At 45.1% G+C, this 19071-nt stretch overlaps 1 protein-coding gene across 1 annotated transcript in view; it reads left to right on the top strand.

The window, feature by feature from the left end:
- The first annotated feature begins 8808 nt into the window (after nucleotides 1-8808).
- DIXDC1 (DIX domain containing 1) overlaps nucleotides 8809-19071 on the top strand; it is a 66465-nt gene continuing 56202 nt past the window's right edge. The window contains exon 1 of the mRNA XM_040976935.1: nucleotides 8809-9433. Within this exon, the coding sequence (XP_040832869.1) occupies nucleotides 9374-9433 (60 nt within the window). The 5' untranslated portion in view covers nucleotides 8809-9373. The remainder of the gene's footprint in view (nucleotides 9434-19071) is intronic.

Here is a 19071-nt window from a genome sequence, read left to right on the forward strand (position 1 = left end):
ATTGTGGTCCGAAATGGCAGGGGCGGGGGCCGGATGCTCTTGGGGGTCCGGATGCTCTTGGGGGTCCGGAAGGCCGGGAGGCGTGGTCGAGGAGGGCAGGAAGCGGGCTGTGGGAGGCTGAGGGCGGAGTCTCAGCCGGCAGGGACTGGCTGACGCCCGCTGGAGGCGGACCCTGCCCGGTCCGGCCCCCGCGTCACCATGGTAGCGGGAACGCGGCTCTCAAGCCGCCTTCAGAGGCCGGCGGATCCCAGAAAGGCTGGGGAATGAGATGCTGAAACTGGCAGAGCGAGGATTTAAGAGGTAGGTGCTGGAAGGTGGCCACTACCTGGAAAATACTATTAACCCGGTTGAGCATCCAGCTCTGAATTGGGGACACTTGGCGGCTAGAGATAGAGGACATGATTGGAGTTGTTAGAAGGAGATGGTAGTTTGAGCGGCCAATCCCATTCTCAGCCTGTGCTGCTTGGTGTGAAATTCCAGCTACAGTCTTTCAGGACTTGGAGACTGGTGCCAACACACTTTCCTCTCTCACGGTGCATTCTTGGTCCCCAAGGGCTGTTGCTCTCCCTGCTGGTACCCAGGAGAGATGGATGACGATGGTAGAGCTGTGAAAAATGAAATCTAAACACATGAGGGCGCTGGTATTAGTGGTATCCACTTCCTACAGGGTGAGAATTTAAGTACCAGGAACCTGAATGTCAGCCACTACAGAGATGGTGCTCATCACCCTTGTCCCAGTCTGTTCTTGAGATCTAGTCCAGATGGAATCAGAACTGCCTTATTAGATCTGCCTCCACTACTAATTTATGGAGTAACTCCCTATTGTATTTTCTTTATGACTATTTTCTAGAATGAGCAAAAAAAGAAAAGAGAAAGAAAGAAAAAAACCGTGTGTTTCCGTTTGCTGCATAGGTCAACTATGATGTAGATGATAGCACTTTGTGAAGTTGAAGTGCTACCTGCCTGCCACTCCTGCTTTGAGTTTAGGAATGCCATCTTTCAGGGTTAAAGCTGAGTTTCTGAGCACAAAAGGGAGTTAGTGCCAGAGCTGCAGCATTTCTTCTGATTATCTTAAACATACTACCTTGACTGGTAACTGTAAGGAGAAGGCAAGCAGCATCCTAATTGGAGTACTGACAGGGAAGCATCGCTCTTTGCTACTACTAGGAAAGCAGAGTGACTGGGTTTAAAAATGTCACTGTGGAGCAGTGGGTTACCCCCGCCTCCTCACCCCGCATTGCCTGCATCCCGCAGAGGTGCCAGTTGGATTCTTGATGGCTCCACCTCTCACCCAGCTCCCTGCTAATGTGCCTGGGAACACAGTGGAGACTGGCCCAAGGTCCCTGCACTCATGTAGGAGCTGGCTTCCTGCTCTTTTGGGGGAGTGAACCCATTGATGTAAAATCTCTGTCCCTCTCTGAGACCCTGCCTTTCAAATAAAATCCGTTTTTATTTATTTATTAATGCCACTGTGATAGCCCTGTTGTAGTAACTTTCTTGGACTGGATTTTCTGTTAACCAGAATCTTCTTTCTGATGCTTTGACTGTGTTGGCAGGTTTGGGGATTTAGCTGTGTAATGTGTCCGTGGAATGTACATCTGCACATTTCTTCTTCCTGTTGTAAGGCGGCTCTGATTCAGCAATTCCAGATGTCCTGAAGATGGGAACCCCAGTGGTTATGAGAGTGTGTAATTCGATGCCAGCAGAGCCCTCTGTAAGTTTCTGGGGTACTGTTGACAGGAGTGTGCTGATATTCCTGGAATTTCAGCCCAGCTCCACATGTTGGGGAGTTCTCCATTAGGACTCAAGCCCTGGAACGCAATTGTGACATTTTTGCCTTCTTGTCGTACTTCCATTCCTGGTGAAAATTCTAGCTCAATTGAGCCCTGAATCATCATCGTTTCTGAAATTAATAAATTCAAGTTGAGTTGAAAAATTCTAGCAGTCAATCTGAATGTATGCGTTATTTTAAATATTTATAATTTTTATGGGAACAATGTATACTAGCTAAAGAATATTTGAAGAATATTACAAACTATAATTTTAAAAAGTATTCTCTCATCCAGAAGCAACTACTGTTAATAATTGCAAAATATTTCTTCAGTCTTTTTTAATACATATTTACATGAGATCATATTATGTGTATACTTTTGTACACAATTATTAAACTGTCTTAATGTGCATACTTATGTTTTGTAACTATCATTTTTTTAAAAGATTTATTTCTTCCTCTCTGTCTCTCCTCTCTGTATATCCGCCTTTCCAATGAAAAAATAATAAAAATAAATCTTTAAAAAAAAAGATTTATTTATTATATTACAAACTCAGATATACAGAGAGAAGAAGAGACAGAGAGGAAGGTCTTCTGTCCGGTGATTCGCTCCCCAAGTGAGCGCAACGGCCAGTACTTCGCCGATCTGAAGCCGGGAACCAGGAACTTCTTCCGGGTCTCCCATGCAGGTGCAGGGTCCCAAAGCATTGGGCTGTCCTTGACTGCTTTCCCAGGCCCCAAGCAGGGAGCTGGATGGGAAGTGGAAATGCCGGGATTAGAACCGGTGCCCATATGGAATCCTGGCAGTTCAAGGCGAGGACTTTAGCCACTAGGCCACGCCGCTGGGCCCGTAAATATCATTTTTTTAAAGATTTACTTATTTTTATTGGCAAGTCAGATATACAGAGAAGAGAAGAGACAGAGGAAGATCTTCCGTCCGATGATTCACTCCCCAAGTGAGCGCAATGGCTGGTGCTATGCCGGTCCTAAGCCAGGAGTCAGGAATTTCTTCCAAGTCTCCGAGGTCGGGGCAGGGTCCCAAGGCTTTGGGCCATCCTCAACTGCCTTCCCAGGCCACAAGCAGAGAGCTGGATAGGAAGTGGAGCTGCCGGGATTAGAACTGGTGCCCACATGGTATCCCGGCACATTCAAGGCAAGGACTTCAGCTGTCAGGCCCATGTTTTGTAAATATTATAATGGCTGTAATTTTCTTAGCCAGTTTTTGTTATTGGATTTTTAGGTTTCCTCTTCCCCTCTTTAACTTCACACATTGCAAGTAAATAATTTCCTTTTTTAAGAATGTTACAAAGAATATGAGTGCGTGTTAACTAATAATTACCTGGAAAAGAATTGAGGTGTTGTATTTTATATACATCCACCACAAGGCAGATGGACATTCATTCGGAGGTAGACAGGTACTCAATGGAAATCTCAGTGCCTTCTAGATTGAGACCTAAGTTGTCCAAAATGACCGTTTTATGATGGTGTGTTTAGTAATATAGAGCCCTAACACATCCAATTGGGCAGTTCAAGGTCTTGTGGGGGGCATTTATCATCTTCAGATTAAAGAAATTCAAGGGTCACTTCTAAAATATCCACCAGATGTCGCTAGGCTTAACCAAATTTTCACTCACAGCATAGCTGGTAGATAATGTTTAATATGTGAATTGACAAAGATCCATGTAGGATATACTTGCTTATATACCTTACTGCAGTTTATATTAGGCACTGACATCTGGTGATACTTTGGCAGGCTCCATCTTTAGTGTCTCACTTTATCCTTCTGCCCACCCAGTCTGTCCCATTCACTGTACACCCTGTCCACATACACTAATGTTGAATTCACAGCTTTACTAATTTTTTTTTTTTTTACTGATTTCCCCTCTAGTCTTATTTCTTACTTGTGTATTGTGTATATATTTTTGGCCTGTTATTTCTTCAATCTTTTGCTAAAAAATGGACTGCTTATAATGACCTACTAAACTTATATTTAATGAATAGTTAATTAAGAAATAGTTGGAAGAAGAAGAAAATATAGGACACCAAAAATTTAGTTTGAGAATACAACAAAAAGACAAAGATTCACAATCCTAAGTTATCTGTAATTATGTGCTAAGTGATGTCGAGCATTTATAGACATGTAGACATTTGATTGTAGACATTTGATTGTAGTGAGAGATTGATTCATCCAGCCAGCATTTATTGAGCAGTATTCTTGGTTCTAGGGATAAATCAGTATAAAACAAACAGCATTCTCTGCCTGCATGGAATGTGGACAAGGGAATACTGATAATAAACAAGTAAATATAAAATATATAAGATAGTGAAAAATATTATAGAGAAAAACAATCAGGCAGAGAGAACTGGGAGTGCCAATGTGAAGAGGTGTTGTCTTTTTAAGTGGAGAGTAAGAGAAAGTCAAACAAATGTCAGAAAGTGACATTTGAATAGAGACCTGAAGGAGAAGCAGAAATGACATGTGGGTTGTTAGGGAGATTGAGAGATCAAAATGGAGTGTGGTCAGAGGAATTTCATTGAGGAAGTGGGAATTTTTTAGAAGATTTATTTACTTATTTGAAAAACAGAGTTACACAGAGAGGGGAGAGACAGAGTGAAAGAGTGAGGGGGAGAGAGAGAGCTTCCATCCACTCCCCAAATGGCCAGTGAGTGGGGCTGTGCCAGGCAGAAACCGGGGGTCTGGAGTTTCATTAGGGTCTCCCACATGGGTTCAGAGGCCCAAGCACATGGGATGCATTCTGTTATTTTTTTCAGGGGCAATAACAGGGAACAGGATTGGAAGTGAAGTGCCTGGGACTTGTACCCACACGCATGGGAGGGCATCACAAACAACAACTCTACCCACTATGCCGCAGCACTGGTCCTAGGAACCGGAAATTGAACCAGGCAGAGTGAATGAAGATCTTGGTAGCACAGGGGTGGAATGTTGGACTTTCTGGACAGAGTTGGCTGTATAGGTCTGTGAGAAGGTGGAAAGCCTTCCAGTACGAACAGAAGTGATTTGAGATATGAGAACTGCACACTAGAAGGTATCTCTGACATGCTATGGAAGGGGAGAGTTTGGAAGATGTTTGAGCAATGGAGCAGTAAGATGAATGTGTTGTCTAAGAAAGATTGAGATGAGGCTATTCTGACAGGTGGAAAAGGGTGGGGACAAGGAGAATAGATTAGGAGCCAGGACATGAGGACATGTTGGCTCCTTTGCTAGTAGGTTGTCAGCCCTTTGGTGGATGTTTGTGCTGATATTGCTAGAGGTAAATGTGATGGGTGTTGGAAACATTATCTTCAAGGAACTAAGCTAGTGTGAGAAAAATACAAGATCAAGAAATTGTTTTAGAGGCATTTAAGCTATTTGCTGTTTTGGTCTTTTAAAAATGTATTTATTTTTATTGGAAAGTCAGGTATCCAAAAAGAAGAGACAGAGAGGAAAATCTTCTGTCTTCTGATTCACTCCCCAAGTGACTGCAATGGCCAGAGCTGAGCTGATCTGAAACCACAAGCCAGGAAACTCTTCCAGGTCTCCCACACAGGTGCAGGGTCCCAAGGCTTTGGTTTGTCCTCCACTGCTTTCTGTCCTCCAGGCCACAAGCAGGGAGCTGGATGGGAAGCAGGGCTGCCGGTGTATGAACCGATGCCCATATGGGATCCCGGCATGTATGCAAGGAAAGGACTTTAGCCGCTAGGCTACCACACTGGGCCTCATTTTGTTCTTTTGAAAAACTTGTTATTATTATTATTTTTTTAATTTGAAAGCAGATTTACAGACAGAAGGAGAGACAGAGACAAAGAAAGAAGTTCTTCCATCTGCTGATTCTCTCCCCAGATGGCAACAGTGGCTATGGCTGTGCTAGGCAGTAACTAGGAGTCTGGAGCTTTTTTTCGGTCTTCCACAAGGTTCTGGGGCCTAAGTACTTGTGCCATCCTCCACTGTTTTTCCAGGGCGTTAACACAGAGCTGGCTCAGAGGTGAGCAGCCAAGACACCAATTGGCACTCATATGGAATGCTAGAGCTACAGGATGGAAGACTAACCTGTTGAGCCACAGAGCCTGGCCCCTAAACTATTTTTGTTGATGATTTTTTAAACTATGTGTTAAGTCGAACTTTCCACTTTTTATAGTGATAAATGTGCATAATAAATGTTAAAATTTTCACAGACATAAATTTCATATATCTTAGTTTTACACATAGAGAAAAGTACCAGGCACTGTTTCACCAAATGAAGTTTTGTTTGAAGCTCACAATCTTACTTAGGTTAACATACTACTGCTTATTAGCAGAGGTGATGAATGAGTTTGCTGGTGTTTCCTCTGTTGGCTTATTAATTTCATTAAAATCTATAAAATGTACTGGGTACCTTCTGTGTTTTAAGCATCATATAAAAGTACTGAATAATGTTGAAGAATCAAGACTCTAGCTTCCCTTAGAAGCTCTTGGGTGTGTGACCAATGATCTTTTCCCTCCAAATCTCTCTTAATGTGTGAATAACCCATTATTGGCAATTGTGACCATCCAGTGAGCTAATGTGTGTAAGTGCTTCATGCAGAGCTTCATAAGAAGCTGAGTTTTGCTATTATCACTATTGTACATAGGCAATTTGGGTAGCTTCTAGTTTGTAGGGAAAATGTCCATCTTTATCACCAAAATAACACAGGATTGAGGAATAAGTTCAGCAGTCAGGTAGCAGGACAGCAGTGTGCATACAGCATTTGAGTGTGATTCTTGGCTTATGCTGGACAGAGAGAATGACAGGCATGCAACAGTGGGAGTGGTTCCAGCTACCCAGACGCTCAGTCTCCTCACATACAGGCAGCTGATGATAGTCCTGGTTAGTCCTTGTTGTTTTAGCTAACCCACTTACCATTCCAGCTCTTAGGGTGCTATCACAGAATGGTGGGATAGAGAGGATAAAACAGAAAGAAAATGTTAGTGTTGCGCAGAGCTAAAGTTCAGCTCTTTAGCTAGGCCACTTCCTAAATCAGACCCCTGTCACTATGGAGAAGATTTCTTCTGAGCAAAAAAATTAACATCAGGTGTTCCAAAAGGAATTTTGTGAGAAGCATCCCGTATGTGAAATATTATAATATTGCAACATCTCAGTTGTGTGTGGCAATGAAACACAACTGAAACTGTAGTTTCTACTCTGAAATGAATTGAAATCAAATGCTATTAAAACTTTAGTAATATTGGCTTAATTTCAAGTCCTAAACAGTCAAATATGACTAACTATATTGGATAGCAAAGTCACAAAAGGTTGAGTGGACACCATTGCCCTAGAACATGTAGTTGGTGTGGTCACAGAATTTCAGAGAGCATAACAATCTTGGACCGTTTGTCATATAACTAATCTTTCATGAAGTCACCACAGTTCTGTTTCTCTAGCATGCTGTAGGGGCTGTGCAAAGAGAAGAGAACTGGCTGGACATTAAAAGATTTGGTTTAAATCTTAGCTCCCATATTGACTTGTTGAATGGCTGTGAACACTTCTTCGAGCCTTGACTTCTTTTTTCTTTTTTTAAAGATTTACTTATTTTTATTGGGAAGTCAGATATACAGAGAGGAGGAGAGACAGAGAGGAAGATCTCCCATCTGATGATTCACTCCCCAAGTGATCGCAACAGCTGGAGCTGAACCAATCCGAAGCCAGGAGCTAGGAGCTGCTTCCAGGTCTCCCATGTGGGTGCTGGGTCGCAAAGCTTTGGTCTGTCCTCTGCTGCCTTCCCAATCCACAAGCAGGGAGCAGGATGGGAAGCAGGGTTGCTGGGATACAACAGTGCCCATTTGGGATCCCAGTGCTTGCTAGGTGAGGACTTTAGCTGCTAGGCTGCGGTGCTGGGCCCTAGGCTTGACTTACATGAAGTATGGGAGTTGGGTCACGTGAATTTTTGGGTTTTTTTGAGTTTTAAAATTCAGTATTTTAACTTTTTTTCTAGAAACATTGAGCTCAGAGATCCTACCCTGATCAAAGTCTTTTTGGTTGAGAAATAGTGACCTCTCAGCATACATAACTGTTAAGCAAAACCTCCCTGTGATGTCTTAATATTTTATGCTGGAGCCATTCCATTGGGGGGGGGGTTCAATCAATCACCATTCTTCATCCATCTACCAACTGGGTGTTATGGTTTCTGTACTGTTGGTATTTTCATTCTCTTTTTAGAATGCATTATTAATTATTATTTTTTAAATTATTTATTCAAGAGGTAGAGAGACACAATGAGAAGACAGAGAGAGCTCCCATGTGCTTGGCAGTGGTTGGGATTGAGCTAGGTCAAAGTCCAGCAGCCAGGATCTCGATCCAGGTTTTCCATGAGGGTGGCAAGGACTCAATCATTTGAGCTGTCACCGCGACCTCCCAGGATTTGCATTACCCAGAAGCTGGAATCAGAGTCTGCAGGCATGTGCTGGCGAAAGTACTCTAGTGTAGCTTATGGTCATCTTAACCATGAGGCCAAATGTCTACTCCCATACTTCTTATAAAGAACCTTTGCGGTGAGTATAAGTTAGTGAGTCTGCTGAGACTATCACAGCATGAGCTGTGGTAGTGGCAGGAGCAGTTAACCTCCTCACCTAGGTTTTGAATGGTGGCAGTCTTTGACTTGTGGTCTGATCCGGATCAGTTTGCCTTTCTCCAGTTTTAGCCACAGTTGAACCAACAGCATGCAGGCTGCAGCTACCGCCCAGCGCCTGCTTGGTCATCCTCAGTTTAACACACTGTATGTCTCTGTTGTGACTGTGTGATTTCTTAATCTCTGTTCCATAAAACATGTTGCAATACCCAGTATCATGATTACCATTCTCATAGCCCTCTTCTTCCACACCTGTCTTCTCTTTCTCTTTTTGTTTCTTCCCTTTCTGCTTCCTCTTATGTTAGTGTGACTTCACTGTCTAGGCCTCATGTGGGAAAAGGTTGCTGTTTTCGGTTTGGGTGAAAAACACCTATGATTCACTCTGTTTCCACCCACCTTGTGGTGGGTGCTTGTGACTTTAAATCAGAAGGGAGGAGAGGCTTGGTGAGGGAGGAAGGCTCCAACCCGCTAGCCTGGTGTGTATGTGTGAGATTGTGATTGCAGGGGCACGCACGCGCCGGCAGGCTGCCTGTGTGCCCAAGGATGTGTGTATGCGTGTGTGTGTGTGCAAGCAGCACGCATACGCAGGCCAGCACGCCTGTGTAACAGGCTCGGTGTGTGTAGCACACTCGCAGGCTGGTCCCGCCGAGCAGAGGGTGCGCATGCTTGTGTGTGCAGCGCGCGCCCGCCAGCCCGCCTGCTCGCTCGCGCGCCCGCAGAGCTCTCCCGCACACACGCAGCAGGCCTTGGGCAGCTCGCCAGCTCTCCTCCCTATGCACGCCCAGCTGTTTCTATAGGAACCACGACGGCGCCGGACCCTTCCAGCAGAGGCCCCTGTGCGAGCATGCCCAGTGCAAGCTGCTAGTTTGCTAGGCTCTGGTCTAGGTTTCCAGTAAGTGGCATGCGGGACTCGGGAGAGATCCCCAAGAACTGAGCTGGGAGCCTTTGTGTGCAAAGGAGGAGGAGGCGGCCGCGACCACCTGGCTGGAGACCCCGCCCGGGCAGTTCCGGGCTGGAACAATGCTAGCCTGCCTGGCTCGGGGGAACTTACTGGACGTCCTGCAGGAGGGCTTCAATGAGGTAAATGTCCCGCCCCTCCCACTTCCCCAGCTCCCCTCTCCCAGCGTCTCCCGCCTAATTTCCAGAAGGAGTCCTCCTGGAGCCCTAGGACCCCAACCTCTCTGGGGACCCTCCCACCCCGACCCCCGGGCAAATCACCCGCAGAGCCCTTAGGACGCTAGAGTGGTGGGTGCAGTGCTGACTGGTGAAACCAAAAGGGCCGCCCGCCTCCTGCTTCACTGGGCCGGTGATGGTGACCTCTGGAAGCTTCCTTACCTGAGCCCAGAGGACAGGACCTGGAAGAAGAGACTATCTCTGCTCTCACCTGGGAAAAGCCCGTACAAAATTCTCAGGGGAGCCCCAGGAGTGTTTGTTGAAAGTGCTGATTGTATTTCAGGAGTCACAGAGGGTGGGGTGGCATGCATGGCATTGGTAGAAAGTTTGAGAGAGGCAGGACCACGGGATGTGTCCCCTCCAAAATACAGGGCCAGGTTGACTGAGGGCAGCTCCCCAGAGGGGACGTGGGTTCTGGGTCCGAGGCAGGGGAAACAGTGTTTGCGCTCTCCTCTACTGGAGGGGCAAGGTGGACTCCCCTGGACTAGGGGTTATTTCCTCCACCACTCCTTTTCCCTCTTCTTGTCATTTATTCCACTTGGTTCTCTCGTGACCCAGGCAATTCCTGTTTGTAGCCTATGGCCTCTAATGCTTTAGAGCCCCTTCCCTTGGGCTTGGCGTTGGCCCAGCATGCTGGAGGACCTCCATTATTAGGCTGCCTGTCTGCTCTCTTTCCGTTCATCTCTCCGTTTCTTCCCTTTATGATTCTTACATTGAGGTTGCATTAAAATCGCCTTTAGTTTCTTGTGAAGTATGGGCCACTGCAGCAAGACTGGAGTGCCTTTGATTCTCCACGCCCCTTCCATCCCCAATTCCGGCCTTTTCCACAGAGATGAGGATTCCTGTGAATGTATGTAGAAGATTTTCTTCCTACAACTGCACTGCAGGCGCTTTCCTCGGTTGCTGTTTCTAATTAGGAAGCGATGTGGCCTGACCTGCCGCAGAACCTTCCCCAGTCCTGAGTCCTGTGCCCCGGGGCTCATTGGTGACGTGGAGGAAAACTGCACAGATGCTGCCCCAGTCTGACCAACTGAGTGGGAATTTTCCTTTGGCTGGAGGGTGACCCAGCCTCACATCCTGCCATCACTGCAGGGCTCCTCATCTTTGCACCGGCCCTGCCTGAACACATGTTAAGAGGATTGTTAACAAAGAGCTGCAGTCGGGTTGGAAACAGCAGCCAGCCAAGAGCTGACCTCTTTGAGTGCTTCCAGTACTGCTGGCTTCTAAAAGAACCTCCCCTGTTCCTTAGCCTAAGTCTGCTTTACCCACCACTTGTGGCGGAAGCTGTTTTGGTCTTCTTATGCCCCATTACCTTGATCCTTTTAACCCAGCCCCCAGGTACTGGGTCCCTTGGTCTAGTTAGGAGCAAGCAACCAGGCGGAGCCAGTCCGAGTCTTTGCTTTCACTTAGACTCTCCAGCTAGAAGAGTCACAACACTCAGGAGACTTGACTCTCTTTTTCATGCTTTGATGCTTCCATAAATGTTGTGACCTCTGATTCTTGTAAAACAAGGGAGAAGGGGAATGGGAAGGCTGACTCAAGATGCCTGGCCTTATCATTAATTCTGCTCTGGGGTCACACAGCCGTGCTTCTTCCCTCTCTGTTGCTCCCTGCACAGGCTAATGTGTGTCTCTTCCTTCCACTGACAGTTTGCCTAGCCAATGAGTGCTTTGGGTTTCTCTACAAAATTGACCTCTCCTAAGTAATTGTAGCAGCAGTATGTTAAGTCTGAGTGGGCCCTTACAGTTTTTCTTTCACAAACATAGTAAATCATATTAAGCAATTCCTTTCAGATGCAGAATTACATTGAGTACTAATGAACAGTGGTATGATTGGTTATTTCAGAGTCAATGGAGCCCCTTTTGACCTATTCCAGCCTCTAGGGCTGTTTAATAGATCCAGTAGTATTCAGTCTCTTTTGTCAGAGTCACATGGCAGGAATATAAATAGGGACTTAAAAGCTAATGTCAAAATACACTTCAATTCCCCCAGGAACTATTCCTTCAGAGGCTGAGAATACCACACATGCATCCCGTTACCCCCTGGGAATGATTCAAGTGTGCCTGAAGCTGTTCTTCATCACCCAGATGCTTCTTAGCTCTGTGTGGTTAGGGCTGTGACCTCATTCTCTGCCACAGAGCAAACTGCCACAGGAAGCAGAGCTATGGCCCTAATTGGTTCATTACAGGGGAACCCTGCAGCACAGAGAAACCCTGCGCTGGAAACAAGGCTTCTCTCCATCCACTGTCAGCCTTTTCTCAGTGTCTTCCCCCATGCAGAGCTGTGCATAGCAGGATTTTCTTCTAGTGTGTTTCTTATGTAAAACTCTGGCCTTGCAGAATTGATTCATATCAGCTTTTACAGACATGAATTTTCACGTGGGATTTCAAGGTATACTTTTCTTTTACAGACATGATTGATTTGCACTGTGACTCATCCACAGGTTTTGGCCAATGGCACATTGTTCTGTAAGCCCACCTGTGATCCCCTATCTGCTGTGTCCTGGGCTAGGTCAGGCCTTCGCATTGTTGAGTTCACAATGTCTGCACCCTGCATCTGCCTCAGATCTGTTTGTGTTCCCAAGCACTTGGTATTGTCTTCTCAATTTATGTGCCAACATAAATTTCTGCAAGTGTTTTTCTGGACACTGAACTTTCTTTAAAAAAAAATTTTTTTGGGGGGTGCTTGCATTGGAAGGTTTTCAAAGACCTGTCCTTTTAATAAGGTTTTGCCAATAAGCTTTCGTTCATTTAGATATTCAGTCATTTATTGATTGGGAGAGGGGATAGATAAAAATTTGAAAAGCACCTGATTCCTGCCTCCAAGAAATGTATAGGGAGAGACAAGGTATGCTGAAAAACCATAATAGGATGCTTAATGTGATAAATGTCATAAAAGGTAGTGTTTATAGAAGGTTGCAGAGATACCATCTAGTTAATGATATCATAAAAAGCATTGTTTACCAGCCCACTTGCTCACTGAAGCCAGATATTTTTTTCCTTTGCTAGTCTGGTATATGCATGCAAGCAATCACTCACCAGAAATTTGTTGAATTACTGTGCCTCCCAGGCATTGTGCCAGGCTCTGGGAATAGAAGTCAAATAACAGGTTCTATACTGTAATGTATCTCACAGGTCAGTGAAGATGAGGTAAAGATTCAGATGAGCAAACTTGGGAAAATTGGTGTGGTACAGAAACTGTGCTTGTGTAAAGAGTGAACCTGTGTCTTGCCTGTGTTGAGAACAGCCTCTGCAGCCAAAATTTGTGGATTATGAAAATGTTGCTTGACAGCTTTTGAACATAAAGCTTGGCAGACTATTCCTCTCCATTTCCCTCCAAGTAGAAAAGTAGACCTTGAAATCCCACATTAAAATTCATCTGCTTGACAGTCCTTGAAAAATACGGGAGGAATCTGTGTCTGGTCTTCTTCAGGGGACGTACAGACAGTGAGGAAGAGGATTGGCAGATGGAGCAGGTGCAGCGAGCATCACGCCCAAGTGCCTCATGCCTTCTGTAGAGCAGTGTTTGCAGCACTGGCCAGCTCGAGGCTTTCAGACATGTCCCCAGTCAGTTCCCCTGTGCATTTCTGTAGAAATTAAAGGCCTGTTAAGTCTTTAATATAACAAAGCCCCACACCTCTCAACCTTTTATTTTCCTTTCCAAATACATTCCTTTTCTCCCCTCCCAGGCTCCTTGGCTTTGTTCCCATAGGAGGCAATGCCAGCTCAACAGATGCTCCCTGGCAGCAAGCTCTCAGGCAGCTTTCTGTTCCTTGTGGGGAGGGCCAGGCTGGCCAGGCTGGAGAGCAGCAACAGAGCACTGTTTGCCAGGTGCCACTCTGCCAGGCAATTCAAAGGGGAGGGAGGCTCCAGGAATGCTCCCTTTTCAACAGTGGCCTTGTTGCCTCAGTTTTAAACCCCTGAGGCTCAAACAGACACTTCCTGGGTATGTTTCTTTATTTGTTAGCTCCCAAACCAGGTTCTGTTTAAGTGGTTATGGATATAAACTTCAGTGACCACATGTGGCCAGGAATAGGGGACCAATTCCAATGGGCTTGAGGGTTGGCTCCTTGTTCTGTTTATAGAATAAGGGACACTTTAGGTTATAGAATGGTGTATCATTCATTTATTCATACATTCATTCACATGCATTTAGGAAGTTCTTACCTCGTAACGTATATTCACAAACAAAATGCTAATGGGGCTCATAACCAATGGAAAATTTAAAATAAGGTTAGGAGAAAATATTATTCTGAAAATATTCAGCTATTCTGTTTTTTTAAAGATTTATTTATTTTTATTGGAAAGCCAGCTATACAGAGAGGAGGAGAGACAGAGAGGAAGATCTTCCGTCCAATGATTCACTTCCCAAGTGAGTGCAACGGCTAGAGCTGAGCGAATCCAAAGCCAAGAGCCAGGAACTTCTTCCAGGTCTCCCACTCGGGTGCCAAGGCTTTGGGCCGTCCTCCACTGCTTTCCCAGGCCACAAGCAAGGAGCTGGATGGGAAGCAGGACCGTTGGAATTAGAACCGGCGACCATTTGGGATCCCATTGCGTGCAAGGCAAGAACTTTAACCACTATGCTATCGTGCCGGGCTCCAGCTATTTTATTTTTTAAAAAAATTTATTTATTTGAAAGGCAGAGTTACAGAGGGGCAGAAGCAGAGACAGAAAGAAAGATCTTCCATTCTCTGTTTCACTCCCCAGTGGCTGCAGTGGCCAGACCACATTGAAGCCAGGAGCTAGTAGTTTCATCTGGATCTTCCAAATGAATGGTAGAGACCCAAGCACTGGGGCTGTCTTCACTGATTTCCCAAGACTTGGCAGGGAGCTGGATCAGAAGTGGAGCATTCAAGCTCCCTAGCTATCAGGGAAATGCAAAAAAAAAACCACGTTGAGGTTCCACCTAACTCCAGTGAGATGGCCAACATTCAGAACTCTACTAACAACACCTACTGGCATGCATATGGGGAGAAAGGTACCCTCCTTCACTGTTGATGGTAGTGCAGGCTAGTGCAACCACTGTGGAAGTCAGTGTGGCGAGTGCTAATATTATGGAGTGTGAGAGAGATCACACTGGACCCAGGTGTAGGATGTTAGGAGGAATCTTTATTTCCTAAGCTTGGTGATGCCAGCTCCTGCTACACTCCAGGAGCCACTGCACACCGAGCAGCAAAAGTCATGGATTTTTTAAACTCTCATCCTCCAATCAGATTGAGAGCCATGCAGTGCTAAGTTTTAGGCAGGAAGAAAGTTACCAGAGCCCAGTTTTCCTATAGTTAACTAACCTAACATAGCGCAACAGGAGACAGGAGGGACCAGGTGCACTGTCAGTTGTTCTGGATGGTGCAGAAGGCAGGAGAGGCAAAGATGCACTTTTCATGCCTTCAATTAACTTGAATGGTGCTAGAGAAGGTAGGAAGGGCGGGGTGTGGAAAATCCGTTTCTGTGCCCTGTCTGTTGTCAGTTAACCTGACAAGTGGTGAGTGCCATCAATAACAGCACCCCATTACACTAAGAGAACTTAAAACTGATCTGCCTCATGACCCAGCAATCCTACTTCTGGGAATATATCTAAAGGAAATGAAATCTGCATATGAGGAAATGACCTGTACTCCTATATTTACAGCATCACAATCTACAATAGCAAAAATATGGAAACAACCCAAATATCTGTTAAAAGAGGAGTGGGTAAAGAAACTGTGATACATCTACTCCATGGAGTACTACTCAGCCATTAAAAAGAATGAAATGCTACCATTTGCAACAAAATGGTCCCAGCTAGAGACCATTATGCTCAGTGAAATAAGCCAATCCCAAGGACAAATATATGTTCTGTGTGATATAAGGCAGCCTTCATGCAAAATACAAAATCAATAAATATATAGGTAAGCATATATATGTATATATATATATATATATATACACACATGTGTTTATCTAGAGGAGCTGTATAATGGAGGCAAGTATACTGTGAAATGGAGATACATTGCAGTATGCATCTACTTCTGAATAAAAGATGAACTCCCAATGAAACTGTTAAATATATCTTGACACTTAAATTCTTTATACCTGCAGTGTCAGGTTACACTTAAGTAGCAGAATGAAGGACTTGTGCTATTGTTGAAGAACTGAACTATTGCTATGTAGTTTGTTCTTACATAAAGGGGGAAACATTGGTGGGGGGGAGGGGATGAGAGATGATGGAAAGGGATGAGAGATGGTGGAAGGGGAAATGCCTGTGCCTAAGGAACTGTATCATGAAACATAAAGAATTTAAATGAAGGGGAAAAAAAGGAGTGAAGCAGCCAGGACTCAAATCGGTACCAGCTGTTATGGGCTGCCAGTGTCGCAGGTGATAGCTTACGGTGCTGTGCCACAACGCAGGTCCCTCTGTTTCTGATATATTACCCTGTAGCCACTGAGCTGAATATTAATATGAGAGTTCTGTCCTTAGAAAGAAATTTATTTTTGTACTAATTAACCATCAAGTACAGTGAACAAAATGCTTTTCTTCATTTAGAAAAAAAAAAATACCATACTGCGCGTTCCTTTACTGCAGAATCAGTTCAGAGATAACTTAAGGCTTTCCAAACCTCTGGCCTTTCAGTTTCTCAGTGACTCTCCCATCCCCTCCCCTCATGGACTGCTGCCAGAAGGTCACAGAATTCTAAACAGGTGTCTTATTTCACTGTCAAACTGATGTCCTTCCTGAGCTGTTCATGCACCCCAAACTGTTTCTCTAGCACAGCACAAAAGCATGCTGCTCTCCTAGCCTTTGCTTTCTGCCAGTAGGGAGCCACAGAGCAGATGTAGAAACTTCTGGGGATGTTTCTACATTGAGAACAGTAGGTCTCACAGACTTCTCTGTTGAAGCTCAGGGAGTGCTTTTGTAACTCTAGCCAAACAACTCTCACTCTGGAGCTCTCTTTGACCTTGAGCCTTGGAGGAGGGAGAACAGAGGCTGGGTGTACAAACTTGTTTGGAAGGAAGGGCAGGTCCCAAAGAAAAACAGAGTTCATTTGGTGTGGGAAACTTTCAAAGTCAAAATTTCCTACACCAATGAAGAATGTAAACAGAATTGTCTGTGATAGAAAAGTTTCAGCTCAATCTTTAGGGGTATTTGGAGTGTCTTGGAGGAAGCTGATGGAAATTATGGCTCACTCCATGGTGGTACTATTGCTTTCAACAACTTGAGCTGGGTCCAGTCTTGCCTAGCCAAAATCCTGTCCAGTGTTGACTCTTGTTGCAAGGAATCTCCCTCCCTGAGTCCCAGGGTTAGCATAAAAATCCCTGGACTTGGGGTGAGCCTTTGGTTCAGCACTTAAGAAGCCACTTGGGAAGTGCAAATGCTGTGTCTGAGTGCCTGGGTTTCAGGCCACACACTTTCCATTCCTACTCTAGAAGTAGCATGTGTTGTCTGAACTTCACCCACATGGGAGAGTTCCTGGCTGCCAGCTTTCACCTAAGCAACTAGATCATCGTCGGCCGCTTTTCCAGGCACATTGGCAGGAGGAAGCTGCATCAGAAATGGGACAGTAGGGACTTGAACCTTCTGCTCTGATATGAGATGTCAGTGCTGAAAGTCACAGCTTAACCTGCTGTTCCATGACGCCTGGAGTTTTGATGTTCCCTCCATGTGTGTCACTTTTCTTTCCTCTTTTTTTTTTTTTCCTTTTTATTAGTTAGGTTGCAAGTGCTAGGAACTCAATTTGAACTAACATAGACGAGAAATGGAATTTGCTGACTTGCAGAATCCTAGAAGTCTGAAAAGCTAAACCATAGAAAGGCCAGGGATGTCTTAGAAACAGTAAAAACCACAGCCATGAACACTGGCAGAATCTCTCCCTCTTTGCTGCCTCTCATCTCTTCCTTCAGTAGTTGCTTTATTACCAATGCTTTTCACCTCTCAGAGGACAACATGGCCTGTGGCAACATTTAAATTCTATATCTTAAGGTCTTTGAGGAAGTTGGAGCAGGGGATGAGGGACTGTTTGTATTCTTAAATATTTGTCAGTTCAGAAAATCCCAGGGATTGCCAGGCATTACCAATGAGTTTCACCAGACTGACGGACTGTGGGCAGTGCAGGAAAGGCCAATACCGACATGGCCACAGGGTTTCTACCACAGTGCATGCAGAGGAAACATGGTCCTTTAGAAGGAATGGGTCATTGTAAGCCAGCAACTACCCTACAAGCTGGCCTTGGGCTTGGTTGGAATATGATCACAGTCCTACTGTGCCTTTAATTGTTATTGGCAAAACAACAAGAACTAGAGACATGTTCAAGATACATTTCTTAAGGTTCCAAATATTTTGATTGTGCTTCATGTGCTGAATTTTGTCCTCATTGAGCAGTAGACTATGAAATGAACATGATAGTAAGAGACAAATTGTAATGGACTTGTGTTGGGGTGAGTTTGTGTGTTTTGTTCTTTTGTTTTCCGCTGCTGCAAAAATTCCTTAAGAAGTTGGTGTGGATGATCAGTGGGTGGGGCAGGGATTTGGAAATGGAGAAAAATGGTGAATAAACTAGGATTCCTGTCCCTGGCCAGAGATATTCTGTTTTTCTTCCTAGATTGCATATCTGGCTTTCACTGGAGTTATGTATTTTTTAAAGATTTATTTTATTTTAATTACAAAGTCAGATATACAGAAGGATATACAGGAGGAGAGACAGAGAGGAAGATCTTCCATCTGATGATTCACTCCCCAAGTGAGCACAACGGCCGATGCTGTGCCGATCTGAAGCCAGGAACTTCCAGGTCTCCCACTCGGGTGCAGGGTCCCAAAGCATTGAGCTGTCCTCATCTGCTTTCCCAGGCCACAAGCAGGGAGCTGGATGGGAAGTGGAGCTGCCAGGATTAGAATTGGCGCCCATATGGGATTCCAGTGCGTTCAAGGCAAGGACTTTAGCCGGTAGGCCATGCCGCCAGCCTTGGAGTTATATTTTTTAAAAGTATGAGAAAAAAAAAAAAAAACAAGCAAGCATGCGACCAAGCTCCTAGTCCAGGCCCCGGCGAGGGACAATGTCTTGCACAAAGTACATGGTGTTTCCACTGCTGCTAGAAGTGCTCCAGTGCTTTGTTGCAACCAGGCCACAGAGCCACCCAGGGCCGGAGCTTGTGCTCAGCCCTCCTTACAGATAAACATCTTTGGGGGAGAAGTGGTGTTGTGGCTGGCCATCACAGGTGTCAGCTCTGTCCTCCTGGTTGGTCTTCTCAGAACCACAGCAGAGGTTCATAGCAAGAATAGGGTCTTAACTCTATGGTTATAATACCTCACTTCTTCAAGTTAACAGCAAGAGAAGCAAAGCCTCAGGTTGGCGTTTGGGTCCCAGATTAGACTAAATCAGAGGCACAGGACCGAGGGAAGGGTAGGGTAGCTGTCAGTGTGGATGGGAGCAAGCCTATACCTGTGAAGTTCTCTGCTTGCTTTTAGCACATCCGCATCAACCAACATACAGTGGTGGTGGCACTGCAGGGGCCTTCCTATAATTACATTTTTAAATTGATGATTAATCAAGGATATGCTTACTAATTTTTCCA

The sequence above is a fragment of the Ochotona curzoniae genome, unplaced genomic scaffold, assembly GCF_017591425.1.
Source record: "Ochotona curzoniae isolate NIBS_2020 unplaced genomic scaffold, NIBS_Ocur_1.0 contig_2723, whole genome shotgun sequence".
Classification (NCBI taxonomy): Eukaryota; Metazoa; Chordata; class Mammalia; order Lagomorpha; family Ochotonidae; genus Ochotona; species Ochotona curzoniae.